Below are 17,135 nucleotides of genomic sequence, written 5' to 3' on the forward strand. Positions count from 1 at the left end.
GAAAACAAAATAAGACCCAAATTGTGCATCAGTTCATTTCTGTACGCCCTGAATGCAAGGAAGGCAGATGCTCCACCCAACAGGACCCAGCCTTTCTGGGCTGCCCCAGCTCCCAGCCACACCAGCGGGACGCTCTGGTCCCTGCTGGGCTGCCCACCTTCCCCTCTACCCACCTGGTGGTGGGAGGTCAAATTTCATCTTCCGCAGTTCAGTCATTGACACCTGCAGTTGCTCGATGACTGCATCGTCCTCATACTGCAGGGAAGCAGCAATTTTCTCCTGCAGAAACTCACGTAAATCTTCCAGTGTCATCTTCAGCAAGCGCTCTGGGGAATAGAAGAAAACAGTAATGATAGCAGCACAGCCAAATTGCAGGGTAGCATGAGTGTGGGTTGCACTGCTTTGGTTTTATCTGGGATTCTGCTGCTGTTCCCACTCTGCAATGAGATAGCCTGAATGTTTTCGCTCCTCTCCCACCTTTCCACTGTTGCTCGGGGTCATCAATACATGTACATATCCCTGTGCCGCCTCTGAGCAGTAGCCCTGCAATGGCAGGACAATGGGGAGGCTGGGAGCTGTGCTGACAAGGATGCACGTTTTGGGCCATTTCTGGAAGTTCTCACCAATACCTCTAGGAGGAGGAAAAGCTCCATGAGACAGGCCCTGAGAGTCAGGCTGAACAGCCACTGCTGGCAGCTGCTACCACCAGCCAGGGATGCCAACCTGCACCAGGCAGCAGGCAGGGATGCAGGCAGAGGTGCTGGCCCTCACCAGGGTTGCAGGCAGGGGTGGGATACAGTCTGGAATGGGTTTCGCAGGAAAGGATGCCAATCTGCACCACACATTCCTCAGGGAGGAGAGATTTCACAGGCAAGCTGAAACATCTGCCTGCCTGCCAGTTTTCAGCTTTTTGCAGACAAACGGGATACTTCAAGATTTATTTCTGGATAGCCTGTTCTTCATTTAACTGAAGGAAGAGTGGGGGGCTGTTTGCAGAAGCCAACACACGCAGTCCCAAAAATCCCACTGGCCTAAAGGTTCCCAGCACACACTCCTGCCCCAGATCAAGGCCACAGAGTGACAGAGCAGGGCTGCGATCTTATGGGAGGAGAGGGGTTCAAAGTCACAAAGATCTCACGGTAGAAACATCATTGCTCTAATGTTATGCAAGAAACCCAGGTTTTGATCAGTTTAGAAGTATATGAATGGATTTACTTCTCCCTCTACAGACTTTTCAGCTGAACCACCACCTAGAGTTCTGCAGACAGATGCTGCAAAGATGCAGCAAAGAAAGATGCTGCAAAGTATGGCAATTGCTGTCTGTATTGCCCCTAAAAGCCTGTTGATAGAATATGTGGGGCACATACACAGAATATGTGTAGAAAGAGGCAGCTGGGAGCGTTTCAGGTGAGGTTTGTGTGTGATAAGCACAGGATGTCAACCCTTGCAGCATCTCATTTCATCCCCACAGCATCAGCTCGGGACTGTGACTTCTGCGGTCAGCACAGGGCCTGGAGAAGGCTGGAAGTGGCCAGCAAGGCATTCTGGGTCGGCAGCCCAAGGGCGGCCCATGCGGGACACAGTCTGCCGGGACCTTACTTTTGTGCAATTTGAGGATGGTGTAAGCCATGGCTGTCAGCACACGCTCCCCTTCCAGGATGTAGATGTCCCACAGCCGCAAGGTGAGGGTGAAGGGCGTCTGTTTCAAATACACAAACAAATACACATATGGGATGATGACACAGAGGTTGGTGCCATCACTACATCCCCTTGCACCAAAACACACAACACAGCTAGGCTTTGGAAGTCATGAATTCATCTATAACACAGAAATATATCTTTTCATCTATGGCTTTGCCTTAAAGCTAACAACCTTGGGTGGCTGGGAAAGTGCTTAAAACCCATCCATGAATGCAGAAAAATGAGAAGCTTTCCTCACAAGCATGCTAGCACATGGATTCCCCTATCCTGGAGGGAGCACCATCATCTTTCAGCCTTGCAAGCACACAAAACAACTCCTGTATGCATCCAAATTTCTCAGAAGGGCTATTTATGGGATAGGTCTGAAAGCCCAATGATGCCTCACTAAGCATTAAAAAATCACTCATTTGGTGTCCAGAGGAGTGGTTTTCCTTATACACAGACTTATTTCTGCCTGCTAGAAACACCTCTGCAAGAGGTTTTCATTTGCACCCGCACCCAATCTGACAAACAGGAGTGAACTGATATCCAAAGTGATGGAGGAGCCTTATACCTCCCAGCAAAGATCTAAGGCATCTCATCAACAAAGTAGTCAGTACTGGTCCTACTGTGACATGTAAGTTCAAATTTAGGATGCTGCACTTCAGACTTTGGCACAACTGACCATTGCAGTTCTTTTACCACATGCTACTGCAGACTTTGCATTTTATACAGCTTTTAGTGGAAGACTACAAAGCAGTGAGTCCCCTCTCAAGGGACAAGAGAGGGCATCAGAAAATTGAGACTGGGGCACACAGATGTCCTAAACATTAGCAAGTCTGGACATTGCATTCGAGTGTGCAAGCAGAATACTGCCCCTAAAAATAAAGTAGTCTTGGCTCAGGACTGGCAAATTAGCTCTGAACAAATCAGGGTAATTTTCTCACGCTTTCACATGTTTCCAGTCCCAGCCCTCTTGTCTGCCTGCAGCTGCTACACTGCTATTTGTTGAAGTTTGTGCCCCCAGCTCTTCTCCTCCCTATGCTGTTTCCAGAGCCCAAGTGAGGTTAATTGCCTTTGCAGCAGTGCCAGTGGGCAAAAGAAAGGTCTCTCCCAAGTTTAAAGCTCGTGCTGCTGCTGCTGCTGCTGAGCCATCTCCCAGCAACTGCTTTAGATGAGGCAGCAGGAATTGATTTGTCATCAGTGACATGCAGTTATTTTTAGCTTCTCCTTTATTAACTTTTTTGTCTTATGAGAGTGTGCATAGTATCCCACCTTATAAAATATTAACACTTTCTTCAAAGTATGATATTTAGAAAAAATCCCTGGCAGCTCAACCATGCATGCAAACAGCAAAGCAGCAAAAAACCCCCAGAGCATCCTCACCCGGTCAATGAAACACTGCAGGAACCACTTGGTTGTATAAATCCCTGTAGTCATCTGCTCTTTGTCCTGGGGGGAGACAGCAAAGAGAGACAGGCTTTCACCAGGGTGGCTGCTGGAAGTTCAAACAGCTTATAAGGCTTTGGGGGAGGTTGGTTGGTTGGTTCATTAATGCTGGGGTCAGGGTGGAGGATCTGGCTGTGGTTTGTCTCCCAACAAAGCCCCTGCTTTAAATACCAGTTATGAAGCCCTCTTTTGGCCAATCCTCGATGTGGACAGACTTCAGTTACAACTTTGGACAGGAATTTCTAGGAGAAGCTTTTCTGGCCTAGTACCTACTCCAGGGGATTTACAAAAACCTTTGAGGAACCCAAACCACTCACTCCTTGCAGATGACCATTTTTGTTTCCATAGCAATTCCCATGCAAGCCTCTCCGAGCACAGTCAAGCCAGCTTTAAAAGCACCACCTCATTTGCATGGCATGGCATGGCTGCTGCAGGAGCAGGACAGCCTGACAGGCTAAGGAAAACTCTTAAGAAGTCTTAAAAACCTCACCATCATCACCCCTGTCTAACGGTGCTGGATGCACAGCGCTCTGCACGTGCACAGAACTGACGTAACCGCTGCTGCAAAGCCAACAAAGCGGTGGGGATGGGAAGAGAAAGAAGCCCATGGGATTAACGTCTGACTCAGGCCTTTGCTCTTGACTGGTGCTGAGCACCTGCAACCCTGGAGAGCCTTCAGGAGCAGGAGGCATGAAGCAGCTTTCAGTGTTATTCCCACCCTCCCTCCTCTGCTGGTGACCATAATTAAGTGAAAACCTGTCCTGGCCCTGTTTCACTTTTACAGGTAGGTCTGGCTCATTTGTAGCACGGAGCAAGAGCTGTTGGAACTGATGGCAATATAAGCAGCTTTTCCTGGAGCTGGGGGCCACCAAGCCCTTTGGTAGCATAAGAAAACTTTAGGAGTCTGGTCACTGAATGCCAACTGTCTACAGCAAATGCAAGGGTGGACAAGGCAAAAAAAAAAAGGGAGCAAGTGTTGCAAAGCAGTTGCCTAAGACGTTAGACTGCAGTTGGTGTGTCCTGCAGATGCTTCTCCAGCTATCAAACAGGCCTGTACCATCTGCTAGAGAGAAAACCAACTGCACATGCCTGAGCGACAAAACACAACAGCAAATCTTATGTGTCTCCTGTCTTTAAAAAACAGCAAAGCACTTGGAGCTAATAATTACTGAATTAAGACTCCAGAAAATTCAGCATCAGTCTTTGGGCTTTGCAGCTGGTATAAGAACACAGTTCAGCCTCACTGCTGTATGGAACAGCTCCTTCTGCTGCAGTCCCTGTAAGCCTTTCTGCCTGGCTTTCCTAGGGAAGCCTTTAGATTTTAGCAGTCCCTCCACTAATGATGACCAGCAAGCGAATGATAACCGTTTGCCTCAGCAAGGTTGGGGCACCCCATTTAATAAATGCTTGCCTCTTTGTGGCTGAAGCAGTCCAACATGGTTAGAAGGATGTTCAGTTGTGCATCTGTTTGGCAGAACATTACATTAACTACTTTAGCATTAAAATGTGATATTATTTTATAGGAAGACTGATAGCAAAGAGATACCATGTGCTTCTTCAGTTTGGGAAACAGTTTGCTTAAAATCTGTTCGTGGTGAGCTTGAAACCTCTGCAGCTTCGGGAACCCAGGAATGAAAAAACCTTAACAAGAAAAGATGAGAGAAATAAAAAATAATCAGAAAAGCTCTGGAGCAGGGACAGGGACAGCCTGATTTTCTAGAAACTCATCTCTTCAATTGCCTGTTGAAGTCGGCTGGACCACAGGGAGCCCAGCCACCTCCCTCCCAGAGTCCGCCCTTCGCTCCATCTACATGGACAACAGGACCCTCAGACCAACCTCAGCTGGTCCTTCTCAACCAGCCCCATGGACCAGACCATGCGCCTTCCCCAGCCCACCTGCCTGAGACTTGGCTTGGCCAAGACCTCTCTGAACACACCTCAGTGCTTACCAAGGTTCAGAGAAAACCTGAACCTTGTGGTTTGAACACCACAAGCTTGTGCAGTGCCCTGTAATCTCAGTTAATCACATTTAAAACTGTCCAGAGTTATCAAGGCTTAGCCCTCTGCCCATAAAATAACCCTCTGCCCATAAAATAACCACAAGTAAGATGAAAGGATCTTTAATTCGTTTGAAGTAAAATAATACAGCACATTTGGTGGAATTACATCCACATTTAATGGATGCTCTTGGATGTACTTCTGTGAGACTTCTTATAAACTCATAATTTTGAGTTAATTTACTGCCAAGGGCAAAGCACTCTGGAGGGAGGATAACACCTCTGTGGAAGTGTTAATTACTGAGCACTAAAACTCATTGTCGATAAAACACATTTTTTTCTGATAAGAACTTGTCTGCCTCCAAGAGCAAAGTTCAGCTCCATAGTCAGGCTGCATATATAGTTAAGCCTTACCCACTTTAATTAAACAAGTATGTGAGGAGAAACAAGGCTCTACTGACCAACTAAACAGCCTTCCCTCCTGTTGCCAGACACCCATCCACATCCCGCCCCAGCCTTACCATGCATGGCGTGTCGCTGATTGGTCAGCAGCTGTGCCAGTGCCCAAAACGCATCTTCTTCATTCAAGTACATCAGGAGGATGGCTGCAATCTGGCTCATCCCTTGGCAGTAGCTCACTTCCTGCAAGAGCCAAGAAGGACACACTTGCTACCATAATGCTAAAACTGTAGAAGCAGGTCAGGCTGCTGATGCTTCCCTCTCCTCTTTCAAGGTTTGTCCTGTTTCAATGTCTTTATCATTTATGTCCAAATTTACAGCTCCCACATGTCTACAGCATCTACCACGTCTTTATCATTTATGTCCAAATTTACAGCTCCCACATGTCTACAGCATCTACCACATCACTGACTCACAGTAGATTAGTTTGGAAGGGACCTGCATAATCATCTCACCCAACCCCCCTGCCATGCAGAGAGACACCTTCCACTGCACCAGGTTGCTCAAAGCCCCATCCAACCAGGCCTTGAACACTGCCAGGAACAGGGCATCCACAGCTTCTCTGGGCAACCTGTTCAACCTGTTCCAGTGCATCATCACACTCATTATGAAAAATGTCTTCCTTATGTCCAACCTAAACATATCTCTTTCAGTTTAAAAATGTTGTCCCTTGTCCTGTCACTACAGGCCCTAATAAAAAGTCTTTCCATCTTTTTTTTTTTTATAAGACCCTTTTATATACTGAAAGGCTGCAATGAGGTCTTTCCAGAACCTTCTCTTCTCCAGGCTGAACAATCCCAACTTTGACCCTTTCTTAACAAGAGAGGGGTTCTGGCCCTCTGACCATTTTTGTGCCCTTCCTCTAGACCTGCTCTAACAGGGCCTCCAGCAGGAGGTGAGGGGTTTGAAGGCAATGTTACCCCACCATGCCTCTGCTCCCTGCTCAAGCCTGGAGGGTGAGGGACAGAAATCCAACATAAGAGGTGCCTGCAGCTACTTCAAGGAATAGGGGATGGGGATGACAAACAGCATGTGACTGATGCTGTTTTGGATTCCTTCAGCTATATGAGCACTGAAGTAATTAAACAATAAATAAATGTGATAAGCATTTATCTGGTATGAGGGAGGCTCCTTGACTAACCCCTTGAGCATCTTCAGTGCCTCATGAGGTAACTGTCCCCTCCTGGAGATGGAGGCTGTAGGTTCAGCTGCTAGTTAAGGCTTATTCTGCCTATGTCCTTCAGCTAAAAAATGACTGGTTTGCTGTAATAAGTCAGTGTTTTTAACAAGGAATGCCATTTGGTGTAAGACAAGAAGGCAGAAACACGGCAGACTACCAAGAGACTAACTAGTGTCTAACTGCTGGAAAGCCAAAGGGCAGTCCCTTGTTCTTTGCTGACACTCACCCAAACTGAATCTGCCAGATGTCATTTACCGGGTGACAAAAGGAACAAAGGAATGAAACAACTATGCAAAGACTCCTGTACTGCCTGAGAGTCTTGCAGCTGTCTGTATAAGCCAGTATTAGGACTTAAAATTGGAATTACCACTGGTTAAACATGTGTCTGTCTATTTTATATATATATATAAAATAAATATTTTGTGTATATATATACATACAAACATACTTGTCTACATATATATATAAAATGTTTTTTAAAAATCTTTACATATATATATATACATGTAAAGCACAACGCTATTCATGTTGACTGGACTTAACTACTTACGGTGTTATAAACAGAGTATGCTGACAAGACGTGGAACAGTGCCTGTTGCCTGGGGAGAAAGAAGGATATTAAAACACCTGAGCATAAAGTCTCCAGCTTTGTGACCACACCAATGCATACACAGAGAGCAAAGACCCTGAAAACACCCAGCCAGTTATGCCTTTTGCACAGGAGCCACCTGCAAGGAGCAGGTCTCACAAAACTAGAAAGCACCTTCCTCAGAGACTGTGTAGGGCAGCTAGGTGTGACCCATCCAAGTGACAAAGCCACTTTGTCAAACCTCTCTGACTCCATCTGTTGTGGAGACCCCATCCCACCCAGATCCTGATGGGCCCACCACATCATCCTAGCCATCCCAAACCAAGCCCTCTGTAACCTTGCGGGACAAGGCACTGCAACAGGCTGGTGGTGCTTGGCTCAAGAACTGGGGCTGAACATGGTGCAGTGTGGACCTGTCTGAAGGGAGAATCAGCAGCCCAACATGTGTGGGTTGTACTGTGTGGTGAGGGTTTGAGGAGCAGGCAGAGATGGCTTTGCTCTCCTGTGAGCTGCTCTGAGCCAGGGTGCCGGTGGCCACCCCAAACCAAGGGACTGCTGGCCCCTCTCCAGCTCATCCCCCCCATATCCACTGGCACCAGTGTCGTATAGTCCCCCGAAGCCTCCTGTACTCACTTCACTCCGTAGCGATCCCGAAACATGATGTGGTTTCGGAAGGTGCGGTTAACATCCAAATCTATCTGCTTGATTTCCGATGAAAAGCACTTTGCTTGTTCTTTCATTTGCTGGATGGGACAGGGACAGACAAGAGGCAGAAGTCAGACACCATCTCAGTCCATGCCTCTCCCCCTGCAGTGGGAAGTCAGGCTTCCTACAGCAGGAGTGGCAGCTTGTGAGCTGCACAGAGGTATCCAGAGCAGGGGACATTGCCACCTTTCAGTAAGCAATGATATGCAGCCTGGAGGTGAATCCCCAACCCCTTGTCTGTGCTGCTGGCCTGGGAGAAGGGGATGACACACATTCACACACTACCCCACATTCACACACTACGACAGCAGCAGCTGCCAACCCAGCCTTCGCCCATCTTCCAATCCAGATACTGAGTTTTCAGAATCTAAACCCTTTACAATTAAATTCCACTTTGATTTATTTTGATTTCTTTGTCTGGCTGGCTATCATAAAGCATTGAGAGCTCTGTTGGTGCTTTAAGGAATGATACACTTCCTTAAGGAACCAACATGCAGGTGTACACACTGAAGCCCTGAGTTTTTCAAAGGCTCAGTCATAACAAAGTCCAAACTGTTATAACAGACTCTATGAAGTGATCTCCAACTACTATTTGCCCTGCAGAAGAGAATCATCTAAGGTTTAAGGAGTTTCCACTAGAAAAGCAGTTCCGGGGTATTCCCTTGGACTGGTGCAAATTTTAAGAAACCAGCAGAGACCAGAAGAGAAACTAAACCCAAACCCAAGAACTCCCATGTTCCCTCCATGCTGGCTAATCATTTAAGGCAGCATCACATAGATAAAGGACTTAAATCCAGTGCAAAAAAATGAGAATTCAAATGAAAGTTAAGACCCCCTCAACCAATTGTGCCCTCAGAGTTCCAAGCTGAAGATGCTCCATGGACAAATCCCACCACAGTCTCATTTGTAACCCACTGTTCAGGCCTGTGCTGCAGGCAAGGGCCATTATGCAATAGCCAAGGATCTCATCTCACAGCCTTTAGATACCACCAGTGATCATGCCCTCCTCCTTTGATAGCTACAGGGCCAACTGCATGAAGAAAATACATTTTGTGACTGTCTTCAGGCAGACTGAAATCCACCGGCAGGTTAGAGGCAGCGGAGATGAGCAGCAAGCCCACCCTGCCTTAAGCCCGGGTTCCGGACCCCTCCCGGGCTGACGCAGGAGACAGAAAATAACACATCTGCACAGATGCTTATTATCTGCTCCAGCAGCTGCCATCCTATGAATGCTTGTCAGCCTGATACCAGGTGCCTCCATGCTGTTGTTGACCTCCTGAGGTGGCCACATCAGCTCTGGGGAACATCAAAAGGTCACTAGTACTGCCAACATTTAGGGCAGTCACAGCATCTTGGGAATATTAACTCCAACCTTGAAAGCAACTGTATGGAGGAGCAACAATATAAGGGCTATTTTGAATTTTTGCCTCCACAAGACAAGGGAGGATAAAAGCAGCCACAGAGTGAAGGTCTGATGAAGAACATCATTTCCTTGCTGTAAATACTGTGCTCTCTGCATCTTATGGATCCTTGTCCTCTATAAAGCAAATAGACTACCTGAGAGAAGAGGATTATTCATATCCACTGGGTCAGTTCAGTTCAAATTTCCCCACTAAAGTCCCTCTTGTTTTCCCTGCCAGAATAACATGGCGATCTCTCAAAGACTGTAAACAACCCTACTTCAGTTTGTTTTGAAGTACTGCACCTGAATAGCAGGTAGGTTGCACAGCACTTTGTCATCTCCATGCACTCAGAAGACTTCAGTAATTGTGCAGATGTTAAGAAAGAAAACCCAGGTTGGGTTACTCTCCTTTTTTTCCTGTTTAAGTAAACTGGGGGTTCCACAGTTGCTCTGCAGTTGCTCTGCTGAGCTCATTAGCACTGTGAGCCCTGCAAGCTGGTGGTAGAACAGAGGCTGGGAAGCTGAAGGTCCTGGCCCAGAGACCCTGTACAAAGCAGTGGGTAAAAGCCAGGATGCCTCTGCTCTGCCCCATGGCCAAGATGTTTCTCCTGCTGCCTTCTCAGCTCCCCTCAAGCCCTCCACTTGTGGCTAACAAACCCCAGAGGAGCAGAGCATCACACCCACATCAAAACTAAGCACGGCGTGTCCCATGGTAGCCTCCGGGCTTTTGTGCTACAGTTCACGGCCCAGGGAGAAATGGGGTGGCCTTGGGACCAGCTCCTACATGACACAAGTCTGAGGCTGAGGCTTAGTCCCTTCCTGAAAGCAAAACCCCTCATCCAGGATCTGCACTGAGCCTCTCCTGGAGGAAATTAGGAGAGAGCTAATTACTGGCAGCAGGTGGCACCAAAGAAGAGGCAGATTAAGATGAGCTTGTAGAGGGTTTGCATCCAGCAAAGCTTATTAGCCCTGAAGCTCCTGTTTATCGCAGACCCCTCTGGAGCACAGATAAACTCCTTTCGACTTTCATTTGCTTGGATTGCTTCCCTGCCTGTGTAGCACAGCTTGGAGGGAGGGAGCACAATTTTAATCTGTGTTCTGGGAGATCTTCCTTATCTCTGCTGACTGCAGTGAGCCCAGCCCACCTTCCCCAAGCCCCTGCCTGTGCCCCCAGCCCAGTGGCACCTCGCCAGTAACATCTACGCCTGACTGACTATAATGAGCGTTATCATCATCCCGCTTAATAGGCAGGGATTTTTAGAAATACCTGCTGGAAGCAGCACTCAACCTCCTGCCTCTGAAAAATAATTGTCTCCACAACACCTCACCCTGGTACATGATGCAAGCTAAATCATAACACAGGTTTGGAAAATAAGTTAATTATCAACCAAAGGCTACCATACTGCCTATGGAAAGGAGCCAAACCACCTGAAATAAAAAATAACAAATACAACAAGCCCTGTCACTTGGGTTCCTGTTCAATGCATGCTACAGAAACTGCTTATTTAATGACATGGAATCCAAGCCTGAAGCATGCAGTGCTCTGGTAGGAAGCAATGCAAGGCAGGCTTTTCTCCTACTTGCAGAGAAAAGAAGTGATTTTTAACAGAAAAGTAATTTTTGATTTTAATATTGATTTTTAATAGAAACGTTCACAACAGTTATAAAGAATTGAAGATGGAAGATAAAAGAATCCCCTTCAATCCAAGCTCTTCCAATGCTGTCAGTTAACTTTTGGCTGCACATCTAAGTGGTAAGCCAGGACCCTGTCCTCAGAATTAAACCAACTTGCAAGATCTGCCTTCACCCCACCCTTATTTTGGTTTCTTCACTAACAACCAATTGCTGGCCGGTTTAGGGCTTGTCACCTTGCTGCACCTGGGGATTTCAAACTTTCAAGCACGCACAGAGGTTTGGGATACCCCCCATCCAGCACCTACCTGCTCCAGGGTACTCGTGACTACTCTGCATCACCCCAGGGAGCTCAGGGAATTGCGAGCGGTATATTTGCTAAGCCTTCCCTCACTTTTTCCTGCATCTCTCCCTAAAGATGCAATGAAACTGACAGCAACTTTGCTTGCAACTCCCAGCACAACAGATGGAAGCAGCATATTACAGAAAGCAGCCAGCTAACATGCTAAAAGACCCCAGCTTGATGTACTCCCACCGATAAACAGTTTATACCACTTGCGTTTTCAGTCCCCACTGAAAACGCAAAGGGTATAAAATGCCTTTCCTTCTCAGAGGTCGCAGAAGTTCACAGACAGGATGAGGCCTCACCACCAGCACGCACCCTAGGGCGCTCACCACACTGCTACCCTGTGAGGGAGCACGCAAGGGCCGTGCAATCCTCCTGCCCATTAAAGCATCCCCACAAGAATTCCCATTTCTCTCCTGTCCATGCCAGTGGAGATGGAGACACCTGCATGCACCACGGGTCCAACTTGCCCTGACTGATGAAGCCCCACCTAACCAGCCTCCCCAACCAATGTAGCCTCCTCATCACCTTGCTCTTGATGTCTTTGCCAGGAAGAGCTCATACCTCATATTTTCCTTCGTTCTCCTTCTTCATCTTCTCGACATCCAGCAGAAGTGACCAGACCTGGCCTCTCACTTGGAGTGGGATCCCTTTGTACACTCGCCGACACATCTGCGGAGATGGAAACGTGTGCAAGGTTAGCTGGTCTGCTGGTGGCAGATCAGCAGCCATCTGAACAGACACCCCAACCGGTGACTTCATCTGCCTGCACTGGTGCATCTGATGGATGAGCTGACTACCTACATCCACTGAAGACAACTACTCAGTCAAAATCATAGAATCACGGCACCTTAGAACAGTTTGGGTTGGAAGGGACCTTACAGATCATCTGTTTCCAACATCTGTTTCCTGCTATGGGCAGGGACACCTTCCACTACACCGGGTCGCTCATAGCCCCATCCAACCTGGCTTTGAACAGTTCCAGGGGTGGGGCAGCCACAGCTTCTCTAGGCAATCTGTGCCAGTGCCTCACCACTCTCACAGTAAAGAATTTCTTCCTAACATCTAATCTAAACCTGCCCTCTTTTAGTTTAAAATTGTTCCCTCTTGTCCTATCACTATCTTCCCATGTAAAAAGTTGTTCTCCCTCTTTTTTTATAAGCCCCTTTCAAGTACTGGAAGGCCACTAAGAGTTCTCCCTGGAGCCTTCTCTTCTTCAGGCTGCCCAACCTAGCTATCTCAACCTGTCTTCAGTGGAGAGGTCTTTGTTAGGAAGCATTGCTCCTGAGCTTGGGGGAGGCGACCCCTGAATATCAGCCAGCTTCCTGGGACGCCTCTTCCCTCCAGGGCTTTATCCCATGGTACTCTACCAAGCAGATCCTTGAAGAAGACAAAGTCTGTTCTCCTGAAGTCCAGGGTAGTGAGCCTGTGCATCCTCCTTGCTGCCCTAAGGATCTTGAACTCCAGCATTTCATGGCCGCTGCAGCCAAGGCTGCCCTTGAGCTTCACATTCCCCACCAGCCCCTCCCTGTTGGTGAGAACAAGGTCCAGCATAGCATCTTCTCCTCGTTGGCTCCTCTGTCACTTGGAGAAGGAAGTTATCATCAACGCATTCCTCCCATATTGCTTATGCCCTGCCCTCCAGCAGATATTGGGGTGGCTGACGCCCCCCATGGGGACCAGAGCTCACGAACATGAGGCTGCTCCTATCTGTCTCCAGGGCCTCATGTGCTCAGTCTTCCTGGCTGGGTGGCCTGTAGCAAACCCCCACTAAAACAACACTTGTCCCTGTCCTCCCTTTAATCCTGACCCACAAGCTCTCTGCTCCTTGTCCATTTCCAAGCAGAGCTCCATGCACTCCTCACTGACACAGTGTGACACCCACTCCTCATCTCCCCTGCCTCTCCTTCCTAAAGAGCCTGCATCCTTCCATTCCAACGTTCCGCTCCAGTTACAGAAGCCACCCCACCATGTCTCCATGATGCCAATAGGATCATAGCCCTGCAGGCATGCTTGCCCTTGGACTCATCTTCAAGGCCATCCTTGGTTTTGAAGCCTTTGATCTGACCTGGCATAGCTGTTCTCATCTAGATGCTCAGGGACTGACAGAAAAACACATTTTTCCTTGGAGAGGAGAGCCCTCACCATGAGAGCCACAAAGATGTGCCCACAGCAGCTTCACAGCTTGACAAATGGCAAAGCAGATTGCAGGCTACACCAAGGGCTCTCCCCTGAACGTGCAGGGGGCACTCACCAGGCAAAGAGGGGGGTTGGGGACAAACATGCACATTTTCACTTCATCTCACAGATGCTTCTTTCCTTTTTCTTGCCATAAAGCCCTTTCTCTCTAAAGAGACCATTAAATTTCAATGTAAAATGGAAAGAAAAAAAAGCTTTTGTTCCATTGCTGACTTCTTCCATTAAAAGAAAATGCTTCATAAAAAAGAAAAAAAGCTCCATTTTGGAGTATTTTCCACCCTTTCATTCATCCCACCCGTGGAACGCCTTGCAGCTGCAGCACAAAACCAACTGCAGCACTCCTCCAGGCTCCTGAGGACCTGCAGCACATGCCCAACCTCCAGCCGTGGAGGGTATTCATGTTGTGACGTGGTGCTCCCTCAGAACAGGACAATCCCTTGGGAGGGGACAGAGGTGCTGGATTTTCAGTCATGGGAATGAGCTCGAGGCTGAGCAGGGCAGCACCCAACCAGGCAATCAGCTTGAGCTACTGTCACTGTCTGGTACAAAATGCACCTGCATTTTTGAAGATTCAAAATCCCTCTTTTTTTTTCCAAAGGTTGTTCTGCTTCATGCAATCCAGGCTGATGCAAGAGAAGGGCTGCAATTGACAGGGAAGCATTGAGATCCTAGTAGAAGGTTTTCTGGACGTGGGCCTGCTGCACTATCTTTGCATCTCTTACACCAAGCTGAACATCTGCTCTTGCTACTTTTCCTTTCTGACCCACCTCACACCATTGCCTTTTTTATTTCCAACTTGACTTTTTAAAGCCAACTTTTCACAAAGATATAAGGACCATAACCACAGCACTACGCTGGCTCGCAGCCTCTGTAGCACAGACCCACACCCCTCGTTTTGTTCCTGTCTGCACAGCACCACTGTGCCTACCCAGGGCAAAACCCAGCAACGGGCTGAAGAGTCAGGACAAGATGAGGCAAGACAGGAGGTGGAGTTCAAGCAGACAGGCTAGGTGACAGCAAAGAATTAACACCACTATCCCAGCCAAAATAGGTATATAAACCAGCTCTGTAGCACATGTCAAGATCACCATGTAGTACTAGGAGAACTAGATGTGTGTGAGAATGCTTTTCCACCCCGTTATGATAAATATTTCAGTATTTCTGCTGACACAGGAAGTGTCAGTGTAATGTATCCTGATCCTGTAAGTGTAATTCACATTCAACATTCAAAACCCCATTCTCTGTACTTCCCAAATGCTTGCTTTGCCCAAGTGCTGCTTAGCACCAGCTCTGAAGGTCCAATATACAGCCAGGACCAAATCCTACAGAAATTCTTTACCGGATCGTGCCCTCCCCTCTGTCTACATCAAGAGCTGCCCCCTAAAAGGCAACCTCAATAGCAAGACACACCCATGGAAGGCCATCATCCTGCTCAACAGCATCCGCATTTTAAGAGGGACATCACTAATTCACCATCTGCACATCCAGGGGAGTTGGTTCTGCTTGTCCAAGCTCACGTGGGGAGGTGCTTCTGAGGACAACAAACCTTCACACCATGCAGGACAGCTCCATCCCCACAAGTGAAAGACCCAGTTCCTGAGAGTCATTAAATCAGGATGAAAGAAGTGCAACGCATCAAGAGACACAAAGGTGAACCACATCCCCAAAGTAGTACTGGCAAGGCACCCATGAAAGCCTGGCTCCTGCAAGCAGTCAAGCCTTCATGAAGCAAAAGCTGAGGTGGGATCAAGAAACTGGAGTATGAACCAATTCTGATAAAAACATCGATTCAGAAAAAATTATTTATTTCCAATGGATTAGGAGAGACTGACTGACAGCTGCCAGGGTAGGTGATGCTTAGCTCTGTGGGAAGAAAATAATTTTGGCTTGAATTCCCAGAGCTGGTATTGCTGTACTTTAATGAGTGCAACCCTCAGTGGCATATAGTAAATGTCTCTAATGATTTTCTTTGCACAAGTGTGGAAGGAACAGGAAAGTTACAAAACATGCTGAACTGAAATGCCTTCATGTTATTTATTCAAGGGCTTTCCTCCTCCCACCGCCTCCAGACATGAAAGTGATAAAACCTCGGAGCTGTGAGTCACGCAGAGGAAAAATGAGCAACTTTTCTGCACTGTGAAACTTAAAGGAAAACAGGGAAGTTACCATTACAAGCAACATTTACGCTGGGATGAAGTGACAGAGGTAAGGCATCAGGTGATGACAATTCCTGTTTCATGTGAGAATCAAAAACAACTCTCAAGGTCACAATCTTTGATCTCTTATGGACTGCTCAGCCCTTATAGATGGGAAGAGAGCAACTAGATCACGTGCTATGCAGACTGACAGACTGACCAACGCAGGGCAGGAAGAATGAACATCATCCCGCTCCACAAATGGAGCTGCTGGTGGTCAAAGCAATAGTTCAAGACACTGTTCAGAAAAGCCATGTCAGCCAAGGACTGAACCCACAGTATTTAAAACCTGCTCCAGATTTTATCATAGGATCATCTTCCCTCTCTAGGCTTTAGCATAGAAAGGTTGTGGCACAGAGGCCATCACCACCCCATCCTTATCTCTCCCTTCCACATGTATTTTCTTTCTGGTAAATGGGAAATTGGGATGGGGAAGACTATAGAAGTATGGACCTGAGCTCCATCTTCCTGCATCAGAAATCTCCTCTGAGAAGTACCCAACCAAGTGCTCCAGGTCTTTAACTAGAAGAGTGGAGTTACTGCCTTTAAAGACAGAATATGGTTTTGCAGTAGTTAAGACACTGCAGTTAAAAAGGGGTTGGGAGATGTGGGTTGGTTTTTAAAGCAGAATTGCAGTTCACTTTCACACTTTGCAGTCTGTCACTGTTAGCTTCTCAGCCTTGTGCATGGCTCACCAGGAAGAGACTACAGGAGCAATGCCCAAATCTTGGGTATGCATGGTGATATCCCTTTCAAACCTCTTTCTATACCCACTTACATCTCCAACACCCTGAAGTGCGGGGAAGCCCCCCCTTCCTAAATTCCTTTAGGGCTCAAAGAGTGATCCTTCTGAAGAGGAAAGACTTCTTCACATCCTCTACCAATGATGCACCAGGGGAAATGAGCTATGAAGATTTTCACCACCACCACGACAACCATCACCCCAGAGAAGAGGATTTCTTTTTTGTACCACAAAGCAAGCTGACTGCACAAAGATGACTGACTGATGACGTGGCTGTGCAAGACACTTGGCAGATGGGACATCACTGCACATGGCTTTTTTTCCATACAGATAATGCTTACTCCCAACTCAGCTGCTGTGCCTGCAGCTGGAGCCTATGCAGCTATGCCAGATGAGGTGTCACCAGGTCTGCAGGGGCTCCAGCAGCAAAGCAGGGGCAAATTTAAATCCTAAAGCTGATGGGCTGTGGGTAGGCATTTACCTTTACTGCCTGGGCTATCTTTGGAGAAGAGAAAAATGCAACCTGCTCTTCCAAAATGGAAAAAAAAAAAAGGCAGGCA

The 17,135-nt window shown here is 47.5% G+C and overlaps 1 protein-coding gene across 5 annotated transcripts in view; it reads right to left on the reverse strand.

Annotated features, from left to right (window-relative positions):
- Positions 1–17,135, reverse strand: part of LOC116788606 (USP6 N-terminal-like protein) — a 78,150-nt gene that overhangs the window by 4,855 nt on the left and 56,160 nt on the right. For all 5 annotated transcript variants that reach the window (XM_032691591.1, XM_032691595.1, XM_032691592.1 and 2 more), the window contains 8 exons: positions 12,004–12,111; positions 7,988–8,097; positions 7,316–7,364; positions 5,648–5,768; positions 4,676–4,770; positions 3,067–3,132; positions 1,600–1,699; positions 174–326 (listed from right to left, as the gene is read on the reverse strand). In XM_032691591.1, the coding sequence (XP_032547482.1) occupies positions 174–326; positions 1,600–1,699; positions 3,067–3,132; positions 4,676–4,770; positions 5,648–5,768; positions 7,316–7,364; positions 7,988–8,097; positions 12,004–12,111 (802 nt within the window). The remainder of the gene's footprint in view (positions 1–173; positions 327–1,599; positions 1,700–3,066; positions 3,133–4,675; positions 4,771–5,647; positions 5,769–7,315; positions 7,365–7,987; positions 8,098–12,003; positions 12,112–17,135) is intronic.

The sequence above is a fragment of the Chiroxiphia lanceolata genome, chromosome 6 (genome assembly GCF_009829145.1).
Source record: "Chiroxiphia lanceolata isolate bChiLan1 chromosome 6, bChiLan1.pri, whole genome shotgun sequence".
Classification (NCBI taxonomy): Eukaryota; Metazoa; Chordata; class Aves; order Passeriformes; family Pipridae; genus Chiroxiphia; species Chiroxiphia lanceolata.